Source organism: Penicillium crustosum, assembly GCF_028827405.1.
Source record: "Penicillium crustosum strain IBT 35664 chromosome Unknown utg000001l_segment0_segment0, whole genome shotgun sequence".
In the NCBI taxonomy this organism is placed as follows: domain Eukaryota; kingdom Fungi; phylum Ascomycota; class Eurotiomycetes; order Eurotiales; family Aspergillaceae; genus Penicillium; species Penicillium crustosum.
The window spans coordinates 7,503,219-7,531,049 of record NW_026623122.1 but is presented as its reverse complement, the minus strand read 5'-3'; the positions used below and the strand labels follow the sequence as shown (position 1 = coordinate 7,531,049).

Here is a 27,831-nt window from a genome sequence, read left to right as displayed (position 1 = left end):
GAAAGGAGAGACTACGGAGTAGAAGGTGAACTTTTGGCTTTCTGCCACCAAATGATTTTCCCCACGTAAACTTACAAATATCATTGAATCTGATTTAATTACTTTTTACGGAGTACTCCGTACGAATACGGAGTACCTTTTTCTTTTTCCCTTCTGCCTACAGAGTACATATATTGTAGGTAAATGCCCAACCTATTCTCGTCTACCTTACTTATATCGTACCTTTGACGCGCGCCCAGAACGTGCGGACCTTCATTTCCCCATATAATGACCAATGAGGTTCCTGATACCCCTGAATTTGGTCCAATCTACTTTAATCTCCGTCACAATTATACTAATGAAGCCGGTAGTCTCAGATATTATTATACTCTCCCAACAATCTCAACCCAATCAAAACGGGCCACCATCTGAGAAAAGAGGCCCAAGCAATCTTTCAGCTCCTCAGCTTCCCATCTAGGCATTCCACTTCCACTATTTACGAAGGATCACTCCATAGCCCCATTGTTTTGACCACGGTACGGCTCTTTAGTCTCAAACACTCTCCCACACTTCTCACACACACTATTTCCGGACTGTGGTCCTTCATTTTCAGCCCTGTGCAGCGTCGTTTCACAAATAATCTGGAGTGCGGCTGAAGTCAATTTCACACAAGTTTACTCCGTACGGAGTACTCCGTATGGAGTATCCGGTAAAGGGTTCAAGAATATTCCCAAGCTGAATTGCAGATGACACAGTCTTAGTGGCAGTGCCTACGGAGTACTTTGCGCTGTTTGGGAATTGTGAAACGGTCTGTGTCACGTGGGAGTCCATCAGATTCAAGGGGAGTGGCTTGAGGAGTGACTTGCCTGTGACAGCTATTATTTGATTGGACTTGCTGAATATTGTATATTTAGTCTTTGTTTTGGCTGCCTGTAGGTGACATGGTATCAAGGTAGTTCTACCGTTTGCTTCCACGATAATACACTATGTACTCCGTACGGAGCACTTCTAAGCCGGTGCTCTACACATTTATCTATTAATAGCCGGACTCCTTTGGCACACTAGAATTGAAAGAGATTAAGTGTCGAGATTACCCAACATATGTATCAGGGTTTGTCTCAGTGTGTGTCAGATCTATTTATTATTTGAGGCTGCGGTATACTATCCATTATTCCCTGCCAAAGAGGGAGAGAGAGAGAGAGATTTCGATCTGGACACGTAAAACAACGGCCTTGCAAATGAAATACATGATAGGCAATATCATAAATATCGGTGTGTATTTCATACTCTGTAGCGGCCAATGATACACTGGGTCCACTTACAATTATCAATCTATCTGGTACTTCGCGTCCATAGATCTGAGAGATTGGTATCTCTAACTACATCAAATGATAAACCATACACACAGTTCACATCCTTAATACACAAAGACTGCAATATTATCGAACATCTATTCATAATATGAATAATAACATCCAATGCTATATTAATATACAGAACGGTCGACAATAGATTGAACATACCTTGACCTCATACTATATCTGACGGATCGGCGCCAAGGGTGGGGTTTATACGCGGCAGCCCGTAACTGACTTCCCTTCTTATGTTCTAGGCATATTGGACCTTGCAAGTCTAGGCGTTAATTGTCTTCCATGCAAGTCATGCCCGAACAGGGAAAATCAAGATCAAAACAGTAGAGCGTCTGAACTGGATGTATCATGTGTAAGTATGGGCCCCTTGGGAAGTAAGGAGTCCCAGCCCTGATGATCCACAATCATCCATGTAACGGCTTACTGATGGGTTTACAATAGTTATAGAATCCGTCATAAAGACTGCGATGAGGCTCTCCTAGCATGTTGAAATTGCACGAGAACCGGTATGAAAGTGTGATGGCTATGCGCAGGTGCCCAACAAGAGGACCCGTGCCTGGCGTAAAGCCGAAAAGCCCTGTTCAGGTGGTCAGACTGCAATGTCTGGGCATGAACCCTACTTGGTATGTATAAAGCCCCACACACCCCATCTATGACGATGGTTCGTCTGGTCGATCCAAGTCAGGCTCATCTCAATTGAACAGGGCGCTGGCACTTGGAGTACTTCGACAAAATTACGGTAGTCCAATGCATGCGTTACTTTGAAGATCTACTCTAGGGTCAGTTCGTGCATCAGATGTGTGAGGAATATGCTACAGTCCGTTATGCGGCAATAGCAGTAGGTGCTTGACATCGTCAATTTGAAGAGGTTCAAACAAAACAGATCGAGGATCGAGAAAGCCTATTGGCTCTTACCCGTTCTGCTACGGCGGCAACCTGCCTCTGGGGTAATCATGTCTGGGAGTAGCCGAGTCTCATCAGCAGAGAAATAGTGCTCGCGACCTACGTCATTCTGAGAGGGCTAGCCCTTTTCCGTTAAGATATCTCTGTCGCCCGTTGCCATTTTCTATCTGAGTACAAGCTGTTCGAGGAATAAATCGTCGTCCACTATGAAAAGAGCCCCAATGGTCAAACCTTGAAACAGGCTTTTATCCAGGTTCACATACATTTTTCAACGTGTGAGGACCTAAGGAAATTATTTGAGGACCGGCATTTTGTTTCTCTTGATATTGCTGAAAGAGATAGCCACTTCATGATGGTCGTTGGGTGGCAGCTAGTGAGGAGGCACCCGGGGGAGGGTTTAGTATATGACCTGCAGGTTCATCCATCGGCTGTGGCGAGGTTAGTGTTGAGCAAACTTCGGCTTTAGCCAAGCCAACTCAAGTGGGTTCTGGAGAATGGAAATATACTACGACGACACCACGATATGCTGGGCTTGCTTGAGTTGTGGAGTGTGATTATCAACATAAATCTAGGTCTTGCCGGTAGTAGTGAGCCCTTCGAGAACCCATTTGATGATTACACAACACATTTCCACTGTGCCGTTGGCTTAGCAAAAATGGTCCTTAGGTTTGGTCTCGAAAAGGTACAATTACTGCAGCCTTATACACGAGCATCTGTGGTAAATGCGCTTCTATCAAATTTCCCATGTATCCTAACTATTATTTCAACCTAAGTCTATATTGAGATTTGCAACACCAAGGCTGGACTTTGGAATCATGAGATGCAAACTTGACGTTGATACAATCGATACGAGCATCTCGAGGGATAGTGTCCCCTTGCTTAACGCTAAGTGATATCTTATATTTTTAGCACAAAAGGGTTACAAGTGAAAAAATTAAAAAAATTCCCCATGCCAATATACCAAACTTCTCTTATAGCGCTTTCTTTGCTTTAGGAAAACAGCGCAGCCAGCCATCAAAAGGAGTGTGGAAGGGCGATGTGTTTCGGAATTGAAGGCCACAATGCGCGGATGAGTTGATAATAGATTCCTGCACGCAGAAATCCATCCTTGGCAGCATATTTGAGCATTTCTAGGCTCTTGGGACTACTTTGGCGTGCTATTTCAAGCAGTGCTCAAGTTTTGGAGGGGGCTCGCGAGACGAGGCGGAGGGAATATTGAAGCCAATCAACTTGAGTTTTAAAGAGCAAAAAACCGATGCAGTAATCCATGAATATGTCTCCGAAATACCTAGTAAAATGCGAGATGTTCACTCGAAATCCAAGCATTGTACATCATATCGGAGGTCCTTCGCCGCTCCCGCTTTCTCCCCCACTTTTAGAAAATTACGAATCAGCGTTGCCCCTCGATCCTCACTTCTTTCATCGCTCTTACTTTTTTTTTGCCTTAACGTTTACTACAAAACCAGAATTCAATATGGGTGTCGAGAGAAAGATTATTACTCGTGGTAACGGCTCTGACTCGCCTGCTGCAGGCGATAAGGTCTCTATCCACTACACAGGATGGATTTACGATGCCAAGAAGGCCAACAAGGGCTTCCAGGGCAAGCAGTAAGCCGACTGCCATACACTAGAGCTATTTAGCTTATAACTCGAGTGTTCTAAATACTAATTATCTATGCCAACAGATTCGATAGTTCCAGAACCCCTGGACGTGGCGTTTTCAATGTTCAGATTGGTGTTGGACAAGTCATCAAAGGTATCCTATCCTCTTTATTTTTGCATTTTAGTGGAACCATTCATATCTGCAATGACTAAATCGAACCCCTTATTTTGTTACATTGGGCGCTAATACTATCTGTCTGATTAGGTTGGGATGAGGGTGTCATGCAGATGACCCTGGGAGAGAAGGCAACCTTGACTATTTCTCCGTGAGTAAAGTCCATATGGAGAAAGAGGAAATTGGACCACTACTAACATTATTTCTCAGGGACTATGGCTACGGTGACAAGTAAGTGGATACTAGGAATACAAGCGATTACTACATACGCCGTGACATCCTTCAGCTGAGAGTGTTCTAACATTCTTCTACACAGGGCGGCTGGCAAGATTCCTGCAGGCTCTACTCTGATCTTGTAAGTCTCTACGACCGAAGAATAATATCGGGAAACTAACTGTTTTGCAGCGAGGTCGAACTCCTTAAGATCAACAACAAGAGCGCCTAAATAAGCAATCTAACTAAGAAGACTAGACTTGGAAGCATGACAGTATCAGCTACATTCACTGCCAATATTGCCCACTTTGCCATTTTCTTACAGTAAAAACTCAGATTTATTTGAATTGCGGTTGATTGTAGAATGTTGGTACCTGGTAAAGTATACAGGTGATCGAGCCTAGTCAACCCTTGGAAATGCTCGCCCTGTCAATCGCGTATACCCGCGGTATGTCAAACAATAAAAATCGTCAAAAGTCGTTAAGAGATGTATGTACACATGCCATATGCTATACAGAATGGAAAAAAGCAAAGTGGAGATGGACCACCTAGAGGCGATGTTGAACAGGTGATTCAGGCACCGCCATTGGCACTGAGACAGTATCAGTAGGCTCGTCCCAGTGCAGGATACGAGCCATTTTGTTATATGAGTCGATACCACGACGAGCGTGATCGGCGGGAACAAATGGATCGGTCTCGCCGAGGGTTCGGCTAAAGAGTTCAAGGGAAACCCAACCGCGGAACCCAAGATCTTCGAAGAAGACGCGAGCGATATCCACAATGGGCAGATAACCTCCCCGCGACTCCTCGAGAGGAAATAGACGAGCATTGCGGGACCAGTTCATGCGAACAGGCTGTCCGGCAACATGGAAAGGATGTTTTTCATCCAACGGAGCGGAAAGACGCTCACCATCAACAAGCTGGACATAGAAAATCTTGGCAGGATCGATGTTGGCAGTGCGCAGACGCTCCAATGAAGCAGCCAAGTCCGCCGCCGCATTGGGCGTGCAACCCGAAGGAGAAGCAGGGTCGGCATATACACGACCGGCGATATTGAAGGAGTCAAGACAGAGACCAAAGTTGCTACGGTCGACGTCGCGAACCACCTCCCACGAAGCCTCCCAGGTATCAATATGATCGCCCCAGCATAGAGCCTCGTAGACAAACCGGAATCCAGCACCGGCGCCCAAGTCAGCCAGGCGCTGGAGATCACGCACAATGACAGTGCGGTCGCCGGTAGTGCGAGTAGCACCGGTCTTTGGATCTGGGCCTAGGAAGTTTGATGGGACCTGGATCATGTCTGTGCCCAGCGCCCGCGCCAGGGTGAACCATTTAGGGAGTTTCTCATTGATGAGCCGGTCTGACTCGGTGCGGTCGATGAGACCCTCATACATGGAAAATGGCTGCAGACAGATAATGGTCAGGCCCAGGCGCTTGCACATCAGCCGTGTTGACCGTGCAGCTGCGTGGTGATCGCCGTCAAATACCCGCTGTGCGTAGCAATCTAGATCGTCGAAGAAGAGCTCAATACCCTTGAAGCCGTGGTCTGCGGCTTGCATCAGCTTGCCGGGTAGGTCGTGTACCCAGGGTCGACCTAGGGACATCGAAGCGATGCCGGGGCGGTTGAAAGCCATTTGGAAGTTATGTGAATGGGTTCTTTTTTTCTATGTCGATATTATAAAATTCAGAGGTGATTTGGTTGCAGGCTTTCTTTAAAAAAAAAAATAAAGTTTCCAGATGGAGAGATATTCAGGGTGCGAGAATGTAAAGGTGGACAACCAACAATATTAGGGGTTTTCTAGGGTATCAAAAGGGAAAGTAGTAAAACGATTGCGACAAAACGTTATCCCCTGCAGTGCCCTCCATGACTGAACGTTTTCCCTGGTTTGCTGTGATTCGTGTCTTGATGACGAGGCCGAACCTGATAGAGGCAAATCACATGGCCGGGTAAACGCTACCCCTTTTTTCGTTCTCCCGCCAGTTCCACTCCCTCTCCACGACCACTCCACAGTTCCACACCCGTCGCGGAGTTTTGCTTCATTAGAAATGCTTTCCCCTCCTTGGAAACAAAATAGCCGTAGGTACCCGGCAATATCTTTTCCGTATCGGTCCAAACATATCCGGAGAATCGACCCCGAATAGTCAATGTTCCTCACAGTCCGAGGCAATGGCACACCTTGCGCAACTAACAGGCATACAAAAACCACCAGATTGAATTCTCCGCGTGAGCTGCACAAGTTACAACAGCAAGCATTGAATTAATTCAATTCTTTCAGAACCAAACTTTATTTTTGACCCCAACGATCAAATCACTATGGCCGTCAAAGTTGCCATTATTGGCGCAGGCCTCATTGGCCCTCGTCACGCACAATCTGTAATCTCAAACTCCTCAACAGAGCTAATTGCTCTCGTCGACCCAATGCCGACTGGCGAAGCAGCCGCATCCAGCCTCAAAACCAACTACTACCCTTCTGTGGCCTCACTACTTGCGTCTATCCACCGGCCCGATGCAGCAATCGTCTGCACACCAAACCACACGCACGTCCCAGTCGCAAAGGAGCTCCTTGCAGGCGGGGTCCACGTCCTCCTCGAAAAGCCCGTGAGCGATACCCTGGAAACTGGTCGCTCGCTACTGGAGTTCGCCCAAGCTCCAGAGCGCGCCCACCTCAAGCTTCTCGTCGGCCACCACCGCCGCTTCAACCCCTACGTGCGAGCTACGAAGGCCGTCCTAGACGCTGGGTCTCTCGGTCGCCCTATTGCTATCAACGGTCTGTGGACCTTATTTAAGCCGGATGCATACTTTGCGCCGCCAACAGACTGGCGCGCATCAAACGAGCGTGGAGGTGGCGTCATCCCCATCAACCTCGTCCACGACATCGATCTCATGCACCACTTCTTCGGGCCTATTGTTCGGGTGACAGCAGAGCGTACGCTGCCGCAACGCCCAAGCCCACCACACAATGCCGACGAAGGCGCTGCCTTAACGCTGCGCTTTGCGTCGGGTGTTGTGGGCACATTTCTAGTCTGTGATGCGACGCCATCGCCACATAACTTTGAGACTGGCACCGGCGAGAACCCACTCATCCCGCGGTCGATAACCGGGGGTGACTCGGACTTCTATCGCATATTTGGTTCGGATGCTTCGCTCAGTGTGCCGGACCTGACCCGTTGGAGTTATGATGCTAGCCCTGAGAAGAGCTGGAATTCACCATTGACCGTTGAGCGGATTCCGCTTCCGGGTGATAAGGCGCCTTTTGATCTTCAGCTTGCGCATTTTGTTGATGTCATTAATGGGGACGCTGTTCCTAGCTGTACTGGAGAGGAAGGTTTACGTGCTTTGATTGTTTGTGAGGCTGTTCAGAGGGCAATGTCGTCGGGTCAGCCTGTGGATATTGATGTTGACTTATTGGCGAAGCCGAATTAACTAGCTACATACTAATATGACTTGGCTGGATATAGTGATCTATGAAGCGGACGCGTCTATTTGATCTTCTTACGATATATCGAAAACGGCGCATGAAAAGACACAAGGGGGTATATTCATTGGGTCATTTGCTTCTCTACACTCGTTAAGCGATGTGTATATAAACCAGGCAGCCCTAGTACACAAAGATCATCAAATGTGCAACCTGAACCCAATCCAACGAGTCGCCACTTCATCCGACAATAAAATCACAACAAGTTGTACGACCACAACACCGAATGACACCAACACGGAAAAGCTTCACCATCGCATTGTTCAAGTGTACTTTGGCTCAGCCGCAGTATCCTCGACTTGCTCAGGGCGCACCTTGCCCATGTCAATACCAGCAGCCTCGACGTCGTTGCGGAACCTCTCTTCATCCTCACGGAGCTGGGCGACCATCTGCCCATGGGCACGCCACACGGGCTTGATATCGAATAGCTGGTCCATGCTCTCAAGAGGAACACCCTTGGTTTCAGGGACGAGGAAGTACACGAAGACGATGGAGCACATCATCAATGATGCGAAGAAGAAGTATACACCGTATCCCATGGCTGTGAACATCTGCGGAGTGAAGCGCGAGATGAGGAAGTTCCAGAGCCAGTTGGAGGCGGCAGCGCAGGCCTGTGCCAGGGAACGCATGTTGGGATCGAACATTTCCTACAGACGCTGTTAGCACTGTTGCAAGACACGTGGATTGGCTAGGCAGTGGAGCGAAGTTCCAATGCCTGGAGTTTCGAATTTGGGATTGCTTACCGAGTTGAGAACCCAGGGGGTACCGTTCCAAGTTGGGGTATAGAAGACCGTCCACAGGTAGAAGAAGAACATGGCTGCGATACCACCGCCACTCAAGGAGTCACTTGTGTTATTTTCAGGTTGGGCGATCTTGATGTACGCGCCGACAATCCATAAACAAACGGAACCACCTGCTGCACCAATCAACAACAGGTTACGGCGACCAACGTGATCAATCAGCCAAAGCAGCCAAATGAAAGTCACCACAGTCTTCACTACACCGAAGATTCCGGTGGTGAACAGACTAGTGTTTGTACCCCTAACACCAATCTAGAAGCATTATTAGCATCAGTCATCGATGCTCACATCCATGGATGGGATGGCAACAAGAAGCGACTTACCGATTTGAAGACAGTTGGACTATAATAGTTGATGGCATTGATACCAGATCCGTTCTGCCAGAAGAACAGCGCGCTTCCGAGGAACAGACGCCACATGACCTTCTTGTTGGTTCCAGCTGCCTTGAAGGGCTTCCAGAAACCAATGCCAATACTACGCCGCTGTTCTTCCAGAGCTTGGTCAATGGCACCAATCTCCTCAATCATATAGATATCGTCCTCGGGCAACTGGCGGATCCAGCAAAGATTCTTGATTGCCTCCTCACGGCGACCGCGTCCAAAGAGCCAACGAGGCGACTCCCTGATGAAGTAGCCACCAATGAGCAAGAGACCAGAAGGAATTAACTGAACAGCAAAAGGAATGAGCCATTGCTTGTGGCTCGGTTCCAAGGTCTCGTCGACACCGAACTATTGATATTGTGTTAGCATCCACAGACAAGACAAGTCAAAAACAAGCGAACAGAAAAGAACTCACGTTGATCCAGAATCCCACAAGACCACCAATCTGCCAGCCCAGCTCATAGACACCAACCAATCTGCCACGAATAGCCGGAGGAGCCAATTCGGAGATGTAAATTGGGGTGATGTTAGAACCTGCTCCGACACCAATACCAGCGAGAACGCGGCCACCGTAAAGGAGGCCAAGTCCTCGGTCGCCATTAACACCAACCATGATACCAGCACCGATAGTGAAAACCACACCAGCGGCCAACAGGCCAATCCTACGACCCCAGAAGTGACCAACGGGATATGCGAAAAAGGCACCGAAGAAGGCACCAGCCTGGTAGCAAGAGACGATGTTGGCGCTGATCAGGTTCTTGGTAGGGTCAGACATGGTGTCGAAGTGGAACTCGCTTTTGAAAGAGTCAAGAGAGATGGTAGTGCCGATGAAAGCACTGTCGTAGCCAATCATGCAGGATGTGCACGAGGCCACCGCTGCCAGGAGATAGACTCTCCAGTTGTACACCGCGCTAGGCGTCGGCCGGTCTTCGACCAGCTTCAGAATAGACATGGTGGCGGATTGTTATAGAAGAATAAGAAGAAGAATTGCAAGACTCTGTGACCAGATGATCTTGATCCCCCAATGCTAGGTGCAGAGAGGTAGTCAAATATGCGTCCTAGGAAGGACGATCACCACGTATGAAGGTATATGTGAGATGCAGGTGCAAGGGAAGAAAAGGTAAGAGAACCAAAGAGAAAGTCCTCGCCACGTTTTTCTAGAACAGACTAGGGAGGATAGTCAAGATCTAAATAGGATTGAGCCCCGGACTGTCGATTTGCCCTTGGGAAAAGAGAGAAGAGAATCCGGGGTTTGAAAAGGGGGAAGAAATCGTGGGGATGCGGAGTCGGAGAAAGGTATAGCACAGATAGTCAAAATTTGCTGCAAAAAAATGAAGAAAAGCCAAGGCGCGGCAAAACGAATACTCTAAGTTCTTCAGTACGAAGAACTTTGCCTCTTGGCACCTCTTATGTGGCTTGCCCCCAAGGAACGAAATTCAAAGGAATACGCAAACTCTGCTGGGCAGCCAAGTCTGTCCAGCTGAGATTATTCGCTTAAGGCATTGGATTGTGGGGATCCGATGCCGCTTGAGGAAGTGGATACTTCCCCAGCGGCTTTCCAGTAACCCGCGACAACGTGCATTGTCAGCTTAATTTTTCTGGGGTACCCCAGAGGCAACGTAGTGCACGATCCAGACCTTGGTGTGAAATAGCGAATGGCAATTGGTCTGATTGGATCAATCAAAATGGAGCCATGAACAGGGGGGAGGGGGAAATGGCCAATGATAGATTGTTGCACATAGGTGGCGGGGAAAAGCTTTTTCCCCGGCGAGTTCGGTCTCTGGGAAGTCTCCGTTGACTACTCTCTACCGGGGAATTTATCTGTTCTCCGGTCATCATTTATAATAGCCGTGATCTTTTCATTGGCTCTTATAGAGTTTCTTGTGCGCCATGATAAGTTCCCCATGGGGTATGGATGGTTGTAGTGGGAAATCATTCAGCCCAGCAGATGTTCTTTTGGTGGCGCAGAGTCGACAACGAAGCATCGAATTTGCGGCTAAGCCAATGATCATCTTATTGATTATGTTTGCCTAAATCAACAAATCTATGATGCGGTCACAATCATTTAACTATTAAGGTTGGCAATAACATTGGTTGAGGGGAGTAAGAGAGGTGGAAGAACAAATTATTTCCCCACCCACTCATCGCTTTTTCACAGATCCCACTACCCCTACATTATCCATACTACGTAGTTTTCCTCCTCAAAGTATTGTCGCTTCTAGCTCACTAGGTAAAGCTCAGCACTGCCCTATCCAACCTAACCCACCCCGATCAACCTTCACCGTATAAAGAATTAAATAATACATAAGCCATATGAGATAGAGCAAAAATCTGGGATTCGTACAAGTTCTAGACCTGTCTCTAGTAATGGACTCACTTCCTGCACATTAAGATTGAAGCCTATAGTCCCGCAAGAGCACATGGATAGGAAACCCTATTTAGATGATTTAATTCGTTCATAGCTGCTTTTCCTTACTACCTCAATGCTCACCGGATGTAGCTAGCCCAAAGTACACATCAATTATCCCTCGATAAGTAGGGGCATCTTGATCACATAGATCTTTCCAAAATGAAGAATCATGCAGTCTAGCTGTACGATGAACTTCTCTAGCCGTGTTCCAGCCAACCAAGCCAGCCATTTCTCAATCAACGATCCCCACGGTCTTGTCATTGTGAACTATACAGTTGAACTCAGTAAACTCGCTGTGTATGAGGCTCATGCCTGGGTCAGTATTGATGTCTGAGAAGAGAATATCAGCCTCTACGGTTGAATATGGCCACTAATGAGAATGTTGGGATCAGATACGACGTAGGAGCGGGTCTGGCTCTATCGGAGGGCTTTATGGAATGTAGTTGTCGAAGTATCTCTCATGCTTGCTGTATGGAGATGCCTCGACTTGATGATGACGCCGCCAAGGGCGAACACGTCGCGACTGCCCTCATCGTCCAGGTAGATTCTCACAGATTCGTTGCAAAGATCAAATACTGATGCCAGTATTGTAATGAAAGTTATCCGGTTTGGGAGAATAACTACTGCAAAGTGGCAAGGCCGCTTATATGTTATAAGGGGGAATATGGTCTGGGTCTGTCATATGGATTCATAATCGAAGATTGGCAAGTAATACGTCGATGTCTATGGGTGAAACTTCACAGAAGATTTTGAATTGTTTCATCGTCAAAGATTCAAATCTGGCCCGAAGTAATTGATGTCGGCAACGGCTTAATTTGCCCAGCGGTCAACATGCGGACAGCTGAATTGACGCTGTACGATGTAGTCCAAGCGCGAGCCCTGGGTTATGCTCAAGCCCACTTTCTTCATTCTGCTACTTCAGCCTAGGATGGACAAGCGATTGTGACCTCGGGAGTTTATTCTTTTTCCATGATGTTTTCGTAATCAAATTTGGAATATGGCCCAGAATAACTGCCTCGGTTCACACTTTCCCCGGACTAAAATGTATGAGAATCTGAGTTTTGCAAAAGCGGCAGCAACTAACCCGAAAAAGGAAAGCCCCACCCGGCAGAGGGAATATCCATTGCACCTCGCACGCATAGTGAGGCTAAGTATTTTCCGTCTGAATTTCGAATTTCATCTTATAACATTGTAGCACCTCCCTCTCAAAGATTTGCATATCCAAGCAGATAATTATACACAATTCATCATGTCCGTCACAGAAATCAACCAAACGCCACCAGAAGAGCCCATCACCATCCCCTCCAACCGCGATGGCGTCGCCTATCTGTACGGCCACCCTCTTCTGAACTCTCTCTCCCCACCTCTACACCAGACAGTCTACAATGCGCTCGGTCTCAACTGGACCCAAATCCCCCTATCCAGTGTGTCCGGCCCATCAGAGACATACCCTCCTCCCTACACACGGTCGCCACCGATTGAGAAATATCTGGCATCGATCAAGTCCAATCCCAAGTTCGTCGGCTCGTCCGTGACGATGCCTCACAAGGTCGCAATCATGCCGTACCTCGACGACCTCACCGAGCACGCCCGTCAAGCCGGCGCCTGCAACACCATCTTCATGCGCGACGACCCAACAACCGGTCAGCGCCAGTACGTCGGCACCAACACTGACTGTGACGGCATCCGGGAAGCCCTCACACAGAACGCACCTGACCCATCACGCTTCCGCGGCCGGCCCGCACTCATCATCGGCGGCGGTGGTACTGCCCGCACTGCCATCTACGTTATGCGCCGCTGGCTCGGCTCCAGTCGCATCTACATCGTCAACCGTGACGCCGCTGAGGTCGCCGCCATCCTCGAGGAAGACCGTAGCCGCAACCCTGACCCCAATGCCCAGGCGCCTCTTATCCCTGTCACCGACCCTGCCGAGGCTGCTCGTCTCGAGTCCCCCGCGGCTATCGTCTCCGGTATCCCCAACTACCCCCGAAGTCTCCTGAAGAACTGCGCGCTCGTGCTATTATCCAGGCTTTCTTGGGTACTGCTGCCGATGCAGAGAAGCAGCAGGGTGTCATTCTGGAGATGTGCTACCACCCCACGCCCTGGACTGAGATCGCTCACCTGGCTTCTGCTGGTGGGTGGAAGGTCATCCTCGGCTCTGAGGCTCTGATCTGGCAGGGTCTGGAGCAGGCCCGTCTTTGGACTGGAAAGGATGTTATCGGTACTCCTGGTCTTGTGCAGGAGGTTAAGGATCTTGTTGCTAAGACCATTGCGGAACGGGCATCTGCGAAGTCTAGCCTGTGATTTCTTTTTTTACGATCATGTTTCGATTTTGTTTTAATCATTGTATAGAGCGCCATAGTCGCTAGTTGCATTGTCTATATATAAATGGATGGCGTCTTTGATTTTGACACACGTTTCGCTCTGGATCTACCATACAGTCAATATGTAAATATGAGGCATCACAGTATAGACAAAATAAAAACACCTTGAAGCTATTCAAGCTCCGGGGCGTGAATATTCCAGGTTACGGACTCGTCGCCAAACCTCCCGTACTGTTCGCTCTTGTGTTTCACGGCCTGTCTCGGTGGCGGATGGGCCAGCGGGTCTAAAATGTCATTAGCAAAATCTAAAATGAGAGAAACAATTCAAAGACTCACCTAATAGCCAAATACAATCTGCTACCGAGTCGGACATCCTCAATCGGCGCCGAATCCACATCCTCTGGAGGGTTAGCAGTAGTCATAAGTCCACCAGCCTCCAACAGAATAGCGGCACCAGCAGCGATATCCCTATAATAGTCAGCATCAAAATATTGGCTGGGATAGAAGAAGAAAAAAAAAGGAAAGCTTACCACTCCCAACAACCTCCTTCCCACCAAATATCAAAAGATCCCATAGCAACATACGCGAGATCAAGCGTCGCACTGCCCAAACTGCGCATACCATGCACCATACCACCTCTCCCATTTCGACTACCCACCTCCGCAGCCATATTAACAAAACTCTCAATCTTGCGCTGCATATTCCCATCGGGAATATCGCGACGGTCTTTACCCCATTCGCAAGAGAAGATACACTGTGAGGGGGCATTGGCGGGCATAGGCGGGGTTGGGTTGTGGATGAGCGGAAGGCGGCGAGTCTCGTTTAGCCAGGCCCCGCGCCCGCTGCAGGAAGACCAGAGTTGATCTGTGAAGGGGGCATAGATTACACCAATTACTGGCTTATGTTCCACGATGAAGCCGATTGAGACACAGAACATAGGGAAAATATGCGTGTAGTTTACGGTTCCTGGGGGTGGGGTTATTAGTTGAGTTTCTTGCAATGCCAGTTTGGAACCGTGAGCAGTCCAATCGGTCATGGTGCTGGTTCTGATTTACCGTCTAATGGGTCGATGCACCATGTTGGTTGCTCGTCAATGAGGTAGTCGCGCGACTGGCCTTTGGCATATGCCTCCTCGCCGAGGAATCTAAGGGGTCTGTTAGTTTTCTTGCCGGTGAGTGTATTGTAGTAAAAAAAAAAACTAACTTGTGAGATGGGTATCTTGTTTCGAGGGCGCTCCGAATAAATACTTCGACGTCTGCCAAGTAAAACTGTTAGCAACAATGTCGGATATGTCTTATCAGCTGCGCCGCCTTACCCTCGTCAGTCTGTGTCACAATATCTACGGCATTTTCTTTCTCTTCGAAGGTGTTGGAGCCATTTTCACCTGAGATTCGCTGCTCGACACGCTCCATGAGCAACTTGCCTGCCTTGCGGCCCAGGTCTTTTGAGAAAGCGTATATCTCATCCAGCTCATCTTGAGAGAAGGGTCCGACGGCCATGGTGGAAAGGGTCAATGGGGATGTGTGGATACAAGAGATGTATCAAAATATGTAAATATAAGGAAATATCCCAATGTTGAAGGGGCAGTTTAGTTCCTTTTGAGTCATCCGGTGAAAATTGGAGGTTCAAAATAACCGCCACTAGCCGACCTCGGGAGTTTCGAGGTTCCAAGGTTGTGGTTGTCGAGATGTTTCCCCACTTTGTATTTATATACTATGTAAGAGCCCATTATCTTCAAATGTTCTTCTAATATGTCATTTTTGATCTCATTTCTGATGTCTTAGGTGTTTACGAAGACGGTAAAAAGCATAAATTGTGCAGAAACCTTTTCTATTTGCAACATTTGACACCCCAAAGCTCCTACTCCGATTGTTATACTTGAGGACTTTTGCTGGACGATTTCGGGTTGAATGGATAGGGGACTGGTTGATAACCTCAGTCCAAACATTGAAACCACGCGGTACGGATCGTCGGTTGTCACGTCAATTAATACAACTTTGCCTTCTTGCTTTGTATTTCCATACCACCAACGTGTTCATGGGTCGGAGGTGACTGTTCAGCACGAGGACTGTGGACACTGGCAACGCGAACTCGCCGACATTGTCTTTGCCGGCCTTTATACATGACGTGACAGCAGCACCATGGGCGTGCTCGGCGCGAATATTAACAACGTTTTTGACAACGACAATTATTTGCTGGGTTGGAGTATCGTCTAAGAAATCTAGACCATTTTTGTTGTGGAAGCTGACAAGAAGCATGCATTGTTTTCCTAACTAACTAAAACCATGGAAGGCAGTCAGGGTATAGAGGACCGTCGGCACATGCAAACTCCAATGGTCGCAGAGGCACGCAATAGTCGATACCAAACATGTTCTAAGGTTCCTTCCAAACGGCAAGCTCTGGCCCACATTCAGTCTCCGACCACCGACGCAGCCGCTCCAAACAAGACTAAGGTAAAATGGACGTTTGTGATAAACTCCATAGTCTCCGTCGGATGGTTCAATCCCGCCATCATCAATGCATGAGAAAAGATCGAATCTTCCTCAAGGCTAACTCCATCAAAAAAGGGCTGAAGACCTTGGAAAATCCCCAGGCCCAGGGAATTCTACACGCAGCCAACGACGTGGCCGACGATCGCCCTGATCATGACAGTATGGTCGCTGGCCTCCTTTCCCGCTTGGAAAGTAAGCCGGAAATCACCAGATTCGCCCTGCGCTCAGCCCTAGATGGTGTCCGTCTAGGTGGGCACCTCCGCCACCCCCACAAACTGACCACCGACGCCATCGCGCGTTGTCAGGCACGGACGGCAGTACAGGGAGGTTGATTGACGGGGATAGAGGGGTCGATGGCTGGTCGGCAGGCCGTAGTGCCACTGGGCAATGCTACCATTCGATGCAGTTGATCATCATTCGTGAGATCATGTTGCGATATTCAAGTTGGTTGTCCATCCATTTGCTGTAACCTATCTTGTATCGTTTCGTGGTCATTATTTCCTTCATCATCCTTGTATTCTTGAAGCACAATGCTCCGCATAACGCGCCGGGGGGGCGCGACGGCCGGTGAACAGTTCGAACTGAGCAAAACCTTGCTCGGGCAGAACATCAAGGCCATCCAGGGCTACCCAACCACGATGGGATAGAGCTCGTGTTTGTTTCATGAGAGGGGTATTGAGGGGCTTGTATGCCAGCTATAAACATTGGTTAGGAATATAAGGTCAGTTTTCAGGCTGGTGTAAAAGAGATCTGTAAACTTACATCAACAACAACGCCACCGGTCTGGCTTTCTAGCCATTGTTCTGGCATACGGAAGTTGGGAGCCGGCTCGCCGCCAATACTATGGGCCGGGATTCCCGAGACAACAATCGTCGGCTGTTTGAAATCTGCAGGCCAGGGGTCGGATAATGAAGCAATAATGTGAACTGTGGGACGGCCAGAGCCGCCCGCCTCTTTTGAGTGGAGATCTTGCCGGTTGTAGTGGTGCGCCAGTCTCTCCGCATTAGCGAGTGTACGGTTGTAGACAAAGATATTTTGCACACCAAGATGGATCATGGAGTAAATTGCAGCGCGGGCCATCCCGCCAGATCCTATGACAAGGCCCGTTGATGACAAGCGAACCGCATTTGCCGGAGACAACCCGCGGCGAATACAATTGCAGATTCCGATCCAATCGGTGTTGTCGCCATGGAGGCCCTTGATAGGGCCAGCACGGCTCTTTTGGAGAAAGATTGAAGATTCTTGAAGACGGGTGTCGTCCAGGTCATCGAGGTTGCGAATTGGGATGAGAGTATTGACGGCGCCGATGGCTCGGGCATGCGCAGACATTGAGTGGAGGAGAGGAATACACTCTGTTTTGTACGGAAGGCTGACACTTGATCCACCGAAATATTGATTTTCCACAAGGTCATTTAACCCTCGCAGGGTAGGGGATTGGTGAATGGAGTAATTGTGCGGCAAACCACAGGTTTTGAAGGCAGTGTTATGCATCGCGGGCGACATACTATATGTTGTGTTGGCGCCAAAGACGAAAAATTGCATCGGGTCCAAGGCAAATGAGCTATAAAGCGCCTTCTGCACTTCACGGGCAGTGATGTATGATCGTAGGTGAGTTGGAAGTTCCGTTACTAGGGACGGATGTGTGACTGGGGATAGGATAGGGTTGAAGCAACGAGACATACGGCCAAGAGGGCCGGTGTTATAGGCGATCAGAGAAAGACCAGTAACAGGCAGACTTTGAATGCGATGGCGGAATCTTTGCACCGCGAGGTTGTCTTCAGGTGTCTCGGCTGGTTGGCACACTCGGACTATATCGCACCCAAGGCTCTTGGCCCGCTCATAGACTTTCATATACTCATCGCCATCCCAGCCCCCCGGCAGAGGATGGAAGGCTTCGAAGTGGCCAATGATCCTGGTTCGCCCACTTGCAGAGATGATCTGGGAAATAATATTGTCGTCACGGGTGAGGTCTACTGTGAGGAAACCGGTAGAGAGCCGCAAGCCATGTCGGACGAGATTTAAGTAGGTTTCATCGGTACATCTCACAGGAATTTGACTAGGAGACAGAGATCCTGTGGAGGTGGTATAGCTTTCCACGTGATATATCAACGGCACAATGATATTGCGACGAATGAGTGCTACCGCCTGGCTGATACTGTCCGCAAGACTTGAGCTGAGGCCTGGCTGACCAGAAGAGTCTGTTACGTCGACTGCCAGTTCGAAGGCATCGGCAGTGAACTCCAGCTCTTCAATATCCATACCCTTCTCGCACACCTTAGAAAACGGCACTGACACTGCCGATGTGTACACACGAGATTCCACGGGTAACAGCGACAGCGGGAAAGATGCATGCTGGCTGTTAAGTTCTGCAATGTCACCGGTGATAAAGGCAATGAAGCGGAGAAAGTCCCGCTGAACTCGTTTCAACGTTAGAAACGGAATAGGAGTATGTGACCTAGGCTCTGTTCGATGCGTCGGTGATGAATTGTCGCTATCATTGGATAGATCCTCATTTCTGGCCTCTGATAGATTGAAAAACTCGAGGTTCGAGCACCCTCGATATATCGGGCCTGATAATTCAAGGAAATGTCGCACCTTTTGCGTATCCCACGCTTTGAGATACGACTGGATGCTCTCGGGATCTCGAATAACGTGAATAACCGGATGTGTCTGCGCAAATTCCCTAAGAAGTCTTTGGCCGTTGCGTTCCATCGACCCAGCCCCACACGCAATCACACATCCCTCTTGGTTATCTGCCAGCATCGATTCAAACACCCGCGCCTCTTGTTGCCGGTAGACGGATCCATCATTTTCCTTCTTGAACACGGCACGGGAACATCCCACACTCTGATGAAAGTAGCGGTCTGCATCGATCAATCGTCGTCCAGATGTCGCCGCGAGGATGACTGCCAGACTTGACTTTCCTGTGCCACGGATTCCGATCAATACGACGGATGCCTTCGGGCTGAAAGTGCGTGGCGTTTGAAGATGATCATTTTCAAACAATACTGGGGATCCACGGTTTGATTGTAATTCTCTTAGCGAGGGTAGACGCGAGTCTCCGAATGCTTCTCTATGTTCACTCAATTGACTAGAAGAAGGTCGGGATGAAAGCTGGACAGTGGGAGAGAGCACGACGCCCGAGCTGCACTTCCGAGGCCCATTGTCCGAGGTCTCGACCTCGTGGAGCTTGCGTTTCGGTGGGCGTACCAACATGGACATGGTGCATCAAGGGTCCCAGGTGTGGATGAGATCAGGAGCAGGGTAGTCGAGGACCCATTACCACGGACGGAAAGGTGGAATGGACGGCCCCAGTAGGGTATTGAGATATACGTATATGGAGGATCCGGAGATGTGGAGGAAATGAACCGATATGGTAAGCAGGATTCCCCAAGTTTTGCGGGGGAAAAAGAATATTTTTGGTAATCGCGTGTGTCCGATACGTTACTATTACATAAGGCGGACGAGCACTCACCCGGGGACTTTCGGTTTTCCTCTTCCCCGCGGGGGATTTGCGCTCAGATACGAACGTGCAAAACAGCTGGGGAAATTATCGAAATTGCTGTGGCTTAGTCTGCATTGTGCCGCTAGTTTGCTCAAAAATCAGATTCAAGTCCATGGCCTAAATCCCAGTCTGCGCGCGATTACCTTTTGCGAGACAGTGACTGGCTCGCCGCTAGCCGGGTATTCAACCTTCCCCGGAAGAACCCTGTTGGCAAGCGCCTTGCCTGGTGCTGCATCTAACCTCAACATCGCGCTTCGGTCCCAACATCCCTCCCCGACAGTCCTAATATACCCTTCCGGTGGGGCTTATTTTCATGGCGTAGTCGCCGGTTCGTCCGTGCAGTCGCCTGTCGGCAAAAGATTCATCAATATCGCTTTGCGGGAGCATGCGCCCGAACCCTCCAAGTGGATCGCTTAATCAATCACCATGAACGCCGAACAGCGCCAGGCCACTGGCGCTAGTAGCAAATCCAAACGGCGATGGACCGAACCAGAAGATGACGGGAAGGCGACGGGGGAACCGAAGCGTCAGCGAGTCTCACGGGCTTGCGATAGTTGCCGGTTGAAAAAGGACAAATGCGACGGAATACAGCCAGTGTGCTCGACTTGCGCATCCCTTTGCCGACCATGTACCTACAAGGCCAACCCGAAGAAGCGAGGCCTGCCCACGGGCTACATTCGCTCGCTGGAGTTGCTTTGGGGGCTAGCATTCCAAAAGATCCAAGGCAGCGAAGACGTCATGCGAGCTTTGATGCGATCAATCAATCTTCCCAGTCACTTGGCTACGATGGGCAAGGAAGCAGAGGGGTCGGATGCATTGCTAGCTTCCTTCAAAAACAGCACAGTACTCAGAGACATTGAACGCATACTGGTAGTACTGGAACAGCCTGAGGAGGAAAGGGAGAGAAATCTGCACGCATATGGCGAAGGGGAAACACCTCTGGATGTCGAAGCGATTCTTTCTTCGGCTGAAGCACAGGAGTGGCAGATCCCAGAAGGCATGGAAGCCCACGAAACGCCATTACCGGGAGTATCGCCGACTCGAACCACTGCGAAAGTTACCGGACCACGCCCGACTGCAGACTGCGGTAGTCAGACAACTACACCAGATGACCAACCCTCGTCCTCTTTCACCTTCCTACCTAACCATGATCGCCCTCGACCGCTCGCTGTGAAAACCCCTCTTCAACTCCCCTACAACGCATGGCCCCTTTTTGATGTGTATTTCTCCTACACGCAGTGTTGGTTTCCCATACTCGAGAAACATGACATACTCCGCACCGCTTTTCAATATACCGAAGGCGATGTACACGCATCGGTTTTAACCCCCGGGTCTGGGGAGCACGCGGCCTTGTGGGCTGTTCTCACTCTCGCCTCGCTCCAGGATGCTTCCATCTCAGCCTCCAGCGAAGTAGAAGATAAGCCTAGTGATCAGATGACCCCATCACAAATGTATGCTACTGCCCGACAATTGATTCCGCCTGAGAGTGGCCCGCACGAACTCGGACACGTGCAAGCACTTCTGATCCTGGGTCTAGTCAAATTCGGACAGCAAGAATGGACTGGCTCCTGGATGCTTGTTGGTCAGGCTGTTCGGATAGCGCATATACTAAATCTCGATCAACCTTCGTATTCATCATCATCATCGAGAACCCCGGATCAAGAAAAACAGCCTGGTCGAGCAAAACATGTGTTTTTGGGTTGCTTTGTTCTCGAGACCCTCATTGCGGAATCAACTTCACAATGCCCATCTCTGCGAAAGGCAGATTTATCCAGGATAGGCTCCATCAATGAGGATGGTCTTGAGGAATGGCATCCTTGGGAAGATCAAACTGGGTTACGCCCAGCCCAATCCTCACGGGCGTCTATGCAGCGTGGTCCCCTTCACGCGTTGAGCACTTTCAACCGCCTCGTCAACCTCGTCTCGATTTTGAATGATCTATGCTGTTGCAAGCACGACCCAACAATATCTCGATCGCAGCTGGAGCAACTGGAGTTGCAATTACAGCGCTGGGTAACAGAATTACCAAAGAGCTATCGTGTAGATCTACAAAGTCGCCCTGTGAGACTTGCTTCTCCACATATTTTTGGGCTAGAGATGACATATGAAAGTGTTGTCATTGCTCTTAGCTCTCAAATTGCCATTCGTGAATATGATCAGAACATACCTGAACCCCCTCACAAAATCCGTGCTACAGAAAGCTCGAAAAGGCTTTTGCAATTGCTTCAGGCCTATATGGAGACATACAGCTTTTCAGCCACCGCACCAACATTTGGTCTGATGCTTCGATTTGGTCTTCCGCGATCCATTTCTAGGGACCTCCCGTCAGTCCTTGATACGGGTTTACGAAATAACATCCACAATTTTTCCTCGAAGCTCTCTATGTTGTGGACTATGCCAAACCCACAAACCGCCGGTCGAAATGTATCACAAAGATCTCAACTACTGGGTACTTCTCCTGCGCTCTCACAGCACATCGATGCCTCTACCGGTGGAGACATGGCAATCCCGTCATCGCTTTCGATCGCCACAACTTCGCATCTTCTTCATGCCACACATGCGACACATGGGCCCCAAAATACTACACATTCTGCGGCTGTCCCTGAAAACCCATTCCTCTCCACACCTTGGCTTAGAACCACACAACACATCGAAGATGTATCTCTTCTCCGTACGCCGTCATCCCTAACCTCCGTTGGGGGCGCCTCTGAAGTTCCTGCACTGCAGGGCCACTTGGATGGTTCTCTTAGCAGCGGGCTTCCTCACCCTACATCAGTGGCTAGCGAATCCCATAACAGTACCGGAATTCTCACCGAGCTTTCGCCATCATATCACCAAACCGCACAATACCATCCAACGGGATTCCATGACCCATCGGTCAATATGGGCACGTTCGTTGACATGGATGGCTATGCGCGTCCACGGAGGCAACGGATTGCTCCTGATCTCGATGCATTATTTGATGAGCTCGCATCATTAGATGGTGCAGAAAAGTAAGAATTTGTCTCCCTTTTCTTTACATAATGACTGACTTTAACCCCCTATAGAGCCGACAATCAACCGGAGTTTATGCAGAACCTAGGTTTTGTCTCTGATGTGGGCATTCCTGAGCTCTACTCGTTCTCCGGTCAGATCGAGCCTTTCTTGCTGGCGCAGACCCAGCAGCTACCTAATAATGGCACTCCCTCTGGTATGCGACGAGATTCGGGGCCGCTTAACATGTCGGGAACCCCCAAGCGATGATGACTTGTAGCATCATTCCATTCTGATGATATGAATGCCGTGGAAACACTCTGTCGCCGCTGGTCGGCCTCATTGGCCTCTCGGTCCGCTCCCCACACGGCTCCTGGGGAGCAAGAGTTATGCAACTAGTCCCTGGCTGCTATAATCTATCGCATATTCGAACCCTCAAAGGAGTCCCAATTTCTTGTCTATGTGGCAATGCATTGCAAATATGCACAATACACAAAGCTACTCCAGGCCAGGCAACTGGTAATACCGGATACCTTCTATGGCAGATAAGAAATCACTAGTGTAGAAATTCATTTTTCAAAAGAATAAGCCTCTAGAGCAGGACTCTATCCACATAAATACATAAAAACTTTCCATAAAGAGTATGTACAATCAGCTGGTTTCACAACTCAATCACAGTGCAGCCTTAGCCTCCTTCTCCTTCTCCTCGAAATTAACACAAACATGCTCAACAGCAACCTTATACCCATAAACACCAAGACCAACAATAATGCCCGCAGCCTTATCACTGAAGTACGAGTGGTGTCTCCAAGGCTCACGCGCATGAACATTGCTCACATGGAGTTCAATAAAGGGAATAGCGACGCCGAGCAAGGCATCGCGGATTGCAACGGAGGTATGTGTGTATGCGCCCGGGTTGATGATGATACCATCGACCTTGCCACGCGCCGCCTGGATGCGATCCACGATCGCGCCTTCGTGGTTCGACTGGAAAGAATCGAGCACAGCACCATGGCTGGCGGCGACCTCGCGGCTGTTTGATTCTACATCAGAGAGCGTTGTGTGTCCGTAGATGTGTGGCTCGCGTGTTCCCAGGAGGTTCAGGTTTGGGCCGTTGATTAGGAGGATGGATTTGCCCATTTTGTGTGGTTTGATATCTATCGGTGGAGTTGGGATGACTGGATAGTATATGGGAGAGTGTGGAATTGAGGTATTTGATATTGGGAGATGAGATTCAAATGTAGACACGCAATAATAACCGGGTGCTCATCGGATATATTCCTTTTATACTCTCCTTCGGTCTTATTCTCTCCGCATTTTACCTGACCCGGCAGAGCGCTTTGCCGTGGATTTTGTGGGGCATCTTTCTACCCAAAAGGTTTGATCAGTCAATTACAACTTAGACTTCCACGATCAAGCGCACATATTCTCGTATCAAAGGAGTCATTTAGAAGGGGGTCTTATCGGTAAATTTTCACAAGGTTAAATTACTCTGTACAGGAAGGTGAAATCGTTAAATCCCTAACGCAGCCTAATTGGCACAGAAATACCCCTAGTAGACTTGGTCCATTGGCTGGCTTTCGAGCCAGGCGTAGGTCTTTCTGCGGCCCGAGACCACAGAGCCATCAGAGCGATGATGATCTAAGAACATTGCAAAACGAGGCTCAATGTCGAGTCTATCATAGACTCGGCGCCAGACAACCAGCTCGAACATGATATCGCTTTCTGTGACTATGCCCTCGCATGAGACAGGCTGCAACGTGAGGTGATCGATCGCGGCACACGAACGTTGTATTCTATGTTTGAGCTTTGATGCTTGCTCGCAACTCTCTTTACTCTTTATAGTTGCGCAACAAGATATCAATTTCCCTAAGCTCCTCGGTCATCGTCGTGACGGATCTGTGCGTCGTAGCAATGAATGGTGAGAAAGGCCCTGGCGAATGGGTGTAAGGAGACCCCTATGTCTACATGCCTCGTATGAAGAGAGAACTAACTATGGAAGTGAGGGGACAGTGAGGAGGAAGTGAGAGGGGTGCAAGTGAGGAATGAAAGAGAACGGGATGGGGATAACAATAGTTGTATGGGATCAGAGCTGTGGTTTTGTGGAAGGGGGAGAAGGTGGTGAAATCAGCCATCAACCATACATATAGCATGAAGGTATAGCAAGAATGATCAGGCTAAGCAGAATCTGAGAGAATGTCCCTGCCTAATAACGCTTGCGGACGCGGGCTGGTAAAGTCTTATATTGATAAAAACAAAAGCCTTTAAACGTCTGAGGGCCGGTACTGTGAGCATTGAGGATGTGGAAGTTGTGAAGTGTGGCTAGGGTATCTAGTCGTATATAGAGATACGTGGGCAGCCTTCTCGGTTTGTGCGGTATATCAAGACGCTTTTGGCGAGCGTAGGCACGGTGATGTTCATGATGCGTTGACTAGATCCCCTACGAGTATCGACGGGCAATCCTTTGGTATATATTAATGTTAGGACCGTGTAAAGATCGACTATAGTGAGTAAAGAGTCTATGGTGGATGCGAACTCGTCATGAATGGTGATTTCTTGGCCCTCAGTTGGCAGGGCCTCGTGGTAGACTATGATGACAGCCTTTACTCGATGTTGAAAAAAATAAATAATGAAAAAAGAGAGGTGCAGACCCGCTGTTTACCCCCAGCCCCTTGGGACCGCCACCCCCTTCAGGTACTCGGTGCCGGTCAATTACCCTGTGGGTGTGGAAGAGCACGCCTCTATAACGCCAGTTTGGCAAAGGAAACCATCAAGGGTAACCCCTCCCGCGCCAGTAGCTATATCATGCGCACCCCCCATCAGACTGAGCTAACCGGGGCGGATCTGCGGATGGGAAGATGTTTACCTTCCTTATAACCAACCTGTTTCCTGATTAGGAAGGCACCTATATGTACATATGTCTGGGCAGTCGGAGTTCGATCCCCTAATATTAATGTATTCTGATCCTTTTCTGCGTATATTTCTTCAAGAGGCTACTGTCTGGCAGTTTTTTAACAAAATAGTTGATGCCTCTTCTAATTAGCTTCCCACGCACCATCATAGTTGCTCATAGATCCAACAGACTCCAATTACTTCGTCTCATGGCAGCCATTCCCTCAAATAACACTTGACTTTCTTCTATAGTCCATCATCATTCGTTCTTCAAGTACAGTTCTATCCCCATATGATCAGACCCCTGCCTCATAACTATACGGAGTATACCACGGACAATCCGCATGCGCTAAATTCCCGAATAGGTTTAGCGCGGTTGAACTTCGTAAAAGGCATCAAATTCACATTTTGTGCATCACATGACACAGTCAAAAACCGCCAATATCAACGCTCTGGCTCTATTATAACATTCTCTGTGTTCCCTGGTAGAAATTCGAATGGGACAGACAAATGTCTGCAGGTTCTACGGAACAGTTGGCTATTAAAGGTATGGATCTTACCTCGTGCTAGAGCGGGGTCCTAACATTACCAGACTGTCCAACGTGCCAAAGGCGACGTATCAAATGTGATCGGGGCCTTCCTACCTGCCGTAAATGCGGGAAGCGCAATTTGGAGTGCCCTGGCTACGGCCTACAGCTCAAATGGGTCCAGGGCGTCGCTAGCCGCGGTAGTCTGCGGGGCAGAGCATTTCCCTCCCTCGATGCTCCTATCACGGCATCAGACTCCCCTCCTTCATCGGAGATATTAACAGGGACCTATACTACCGGTAACAGTATCAATTCTCTGGATCGGTACAACTATTCCACAAGACGTTCGTCGCGGGGGCCTCTTCCATCCCCGGCTTCGGAACTTTTCTTATCGCAAGCTCGACCACTGCATGTTTCACGGTTGCTCTCCTGGTTCAACGACCGAGTCGCCCATCGACTTGCGTGGGTTCCGCAACAAAATGCATGGCGTCACATGATTCTGCCAATGGCCGAGAGCTCTGAAACAGTCCTTTCTTCCATTCTCGCTATCACCGCCCATGACCTGGCATCGGAGTACCCTCCAAATGACCTGGGGCATGGGACATTCCAGCAGATGTCGAAAAACTATCAAAATAAATCTTTGGCTCTTTTGGCTCAAGAGTTGAACGGTCTTTCTACATCTACGTCGGCGCTGCAAGCGAGCACAACATCTGCCTATACCCTTGCATCTGTGATTCTTCTCTGCAATAATGAGTTTATGAAACCACAAGGTGCCGGGTGGAGGGTCCATCTCTCTGCTGCAAGGGAGATCATCTTGGCGGCAGGAAACCGACCGTCCCGTCACCACCAGCTGGCCTGCATAGAGCAGTTTCTCATGCTAGAATTCTATGAAGCTTCGGTGTGGGCTGATCTGACGACATTCTATAACTACAACATGGCGATCAAGGCCCCTCCTGCTAGCGCCGAGAACGCAGTCTTCACCGACTTCATTCGGGTCATTGACCAAATCACCCGCCTTGAGCGTCTGAGATTTTGTTCCGGGACGATCGAGCAGGCTTCATCGTACGGCCCGATGCAAGACATCCAATCGCAGATTGAATCGGCTAGAAACAGCATGATGCGTCTCAGTAAATCTATTCATTTCTCCTCTGAAGAGGATCAACATGGCTTTGAGCTAGTAGTATGGATGTACTACCACGCAACTCTCATTTACAGCCATCAAGCTTTATCAGATGATGCTACTGCTGGTGACGATGTACACAAGTCTCGGGATGAAATCCTCCGCTATGTACAATTTCTCTCCGAGACTCGAGACGGCATGTTCGCCCAGGACCTTGTCTGGCCACTTTTCATGGCAGGAACTGAACTCCGAGGACATCCTACCGGTCACGGGGTTATTCGGGAATGTTTTGGCAATGTTATGCGTATCAGCCGTACTCTAGACAGAGCGCGTGTTCTCTCGTTCGTTGAGACCTGGTGGAACGACCCTGGTACTCATACATCTTGGATTGACATGGCTCGAAAGCAATCTCAATCTTCGCAGTGTGACATTCTCATTGTATGATAGGTGGAAGCTAGACACCCCAGGAACATGGCAATGATTGTCTCTGCCAACCATGGTCTATAATGCACAAAATGCCACGAGGGATCCTGGACAACTTGAAAATGCTTGGAGATACAGGAGGCTATCAACTTCTATTCCGGCTTCGAACAATCTGTAGGGCCTTGCACGCGATTCGTTGTAAAAATTGAGCCGGATATTGCTGTGGCTGGACAAATAACGCAGTTTCTTCGTGAGTCGGGCGAGGAA

At 49.1% G+C, this 27,831-nt stretch overlaps 12 protein-coding genes across 12 annotated transcripts; 6 read left to right on the top strand and 6 right to left on the bottom strand.

Moving 5' to 3' along the window:
• Positions 1 to 3,726: 3,726 nt before the first annotated feature.
• Positions 3,727 to 4,474, top strand: N7487_002829 (FKBP-type peptidyl-prolyl cis-trans isomerase; the record flags this gene model as incomplete). Its single annotated transcript, XM_056870576.1, has 6 exons — positions 3,727 to 3,860; positions 3,938 to 4,008; positions 4,120 to 4,180; positions 4,240 to 4,260; positions 4,346 to 4,384; positions 4,435 to 4,474. The coding sequence occupies 6 exons, from the start codon at positions 3,727 to 3,729 to the stop codon at positions 4,472 to 4,474; spliced, it is 366 nt and encodes a 121-aa protein (XP_056735360.1).
• Positions 4,475 to 4,790: 316 nt separating this feature from the next.
• On the bottom strand, positions 4,791 to 5,876 carry N7487_002828 (sugar phosphate isomerase/epimerase family protein; the record flags this gene model as incomplete). The annotated part of the gene is made up of 1 exon (XM_056870575.1): positions 4,791 to 5,876. The coding sequence occupies one exon, from the start codon at positions 5,874 to 5,876 to the stop codon at positions 4,791 to 4,793; it is 1,086 nt and encodes a 361-aa protein (XP_056735359.1).
• A 680-nt stretch (positions 5,877 to 6,556) lies between these two features.
• N7487_002827 (Gfo/Idh/MocA family protein) lies at positions 6,557 to 7,666 on the top strand (the record flags this gene model as incomplete). The annotated part of the gene is made up of 1 exon (XM_056870574.1): positions 6,557 to 7,666. The coding sequence occupies one exon, from the start codon at positions 6,557 to 6,559 to the stop codon at positions 7,664 to 7,666; it is 1,110 nt and encodes a 369-aa protein (XP_056735358.1).
• Positions 7,667 to 7,981: 315 nt separating this feature from the next.
• On the bottom strand, positions 7,982 to 9,850 carry N7487_002826 (sugar porter family MFS transporter; the record flags this gene model as incomplete). Its single annotated transcript, XM_056870573.1, has 4 exons — positions 7,982 to 8,365; positions 8,462 to 8,770; positions 8,842 to 9,246; positions 9,314 to 9,850. 4 exons carry the CDS (start codon positions 9,848 to 9,850, stop codon positions 7,982 to 7,984), a joined length of 1,635 nt encoding a protein of 544 aa, XP_056735357.1.
• Positions 9,851 to 11,419: 1,569 nt separating this feature from the next.
• N7487_002825 (kinase-like domain-containing protein) lies at positions 11,420 to 12,071 on the bottom strand (the record flags this gene model as incomplete). Its single annotated transcript, XM_056870572.1, has 3 exons — positions 11,420 to 11,575; positions 11,807 to 11,983; positions 12,024 to 12,071. The coding sequence occupies 3 exons, from the start codon at positions 12,069 to 12,071 to the stop codon at positions 11,420 to 11,422; spliced, it is 381 nt and encodes a 126-aa protein (XP_056735356.1).
• Positions 12,072 to 12,350: 279 nt separating this feature from the next.
• N7487_002824 (shikimate dehydrogenase family protein) lies at positions 12,351 to 13,612 on the top strand (the record flags this gene model as incomplete). The annotated part of the gene is made up of 3 exons (XM_056870571.1): positions 12,351 to 12,449; positions 12,504 to 13,299; positions 13,365 to 13,612. 3 exons carry the CDS (start codon positions 12,351 to 12,353, stop codon positions 13,610 to 13,612), a joined length of 1,143 nt encoding a protein of 380 aa, XP_056735355.1.
• A 195-nt stretch (positions 13,613 to 13,807) lies between these two features.
• On the bottom strand, positions 13,808 to 15,131 carry N7487_002823 (inositol monophosphatase family protein; the record flags this gene model as incomplete). Its single annotated transcript, XM_056870570.1, has 6 exons — positions 13,808 to 13,916; positions 13,969 to 14,100; positions 14,163 to 14,598; positions 14,688 to 14,776; positions 14,836 to 14,887; positions 14,948 to 15,131. 6 exons carry the CDS (start codon positions 15,129 to 15,131, stop codon positions 13,808 to 13,810), a joined length of 1,002 nt encoding a protein of 333 aa, XP_056735354.1.
• A 786-nt stretch (positions 15,132 to 15,917) lies between these two features.
• On the top strand, positions 15,918 to 16,456 carry N7487_002822 (uncharacterized protein; the record flags this gene model as incomplete). Its single annotated transcript, XM_056870569.1, has 2 exons — positions 15,918 to 16,096; positions 16,117 to 16,456. The coding sequence occupies 2 exons, from the start codon at positions 15,918 to 15,920 to the stop codon at positions 16,454 to 16,456; spliced, it is 519 nt and encodes a 172-aa protein (XP_056735353.1).
• Positions 16,457 to 16,630: 174 nt separating this feature from the next.
• On the bottom strand, positions 16,631 to 19,346 carry N7487_002821 (putative quinate pathway repressor protein QutR; the record flags this gene model as incomplete). Its single annotated transcript, XM_056870568.1, has 2 exons — positions 16,631 to 16,819; positions 16,887 to 19,346. The coding sequence occupies 2 exons, from the start codon at positions 19,344 to 19,346 to the stop codon at positions 16,631 to 16,633; spliced, it is 2,649 nt and encodes an 882-aa protein (XP_056735352.1).
• A 709-nt stretch (positions 19,347 to 20,055) lies between these two features.
• On the top strand, positions 20,056 to 22,872 carry N7487_002820 (putative C6 transcription factor QutA; the record flags this gene model as incomplete). Its single annotated transcript, XM_056870567.1, has 2 exons — positions 20,056 to 22,622; positions 22,677 to 22,872. The coding sequence occupies 2 exons, from the start codon at positions 20,056 to 20,058 to the stop codon at positions 22,870 to 22,872; spliced, it is 2,763 nt and encodes a 920-aa protein (XP_056735351.1).
• A 402-nt stretch (positions 22,873 to 23,274) lies between these two features.
• On the bottom strand, positions 23,275 to 23,742 carry N7487_002819 (type II 3-dehydroquinate dehydratase; the record flags this gene model as incomplete). Its single annotated transcript, XM_056870566.1, has 1 exon — positions 23,275 to 23,742. One exon carries the CDS (start codon positions 23,740 to 23,742, stop codon positions 23,275 to 23,277), a length of 468 nt encoding a protein of 155 aa, XP_056735350.1.
• Positions 23,743 to 26,004: 2,262 nt separating this feature from the next.
• N7487_002818 (Zn(II)2Cys6 transcription factor) lies at positions 26,005 to 27,585 on the top strand (the record flags this gene model as incomplete). The annotated part of the gene is made up of 2 exons (XM_056870565.1): positions 26,005 to 26,041; positions 26,087 to 27,585. 2 exons carry the CDS (start codon positions 26,005 to 26,007, stop codon positions 27,583 to 27,585), a joined length of 1,536 nt encoding a protein of 511 aa, XP_056735349.1.
• Positions 27,586 to 27,831: the final 246 nt, after the last annotated feature.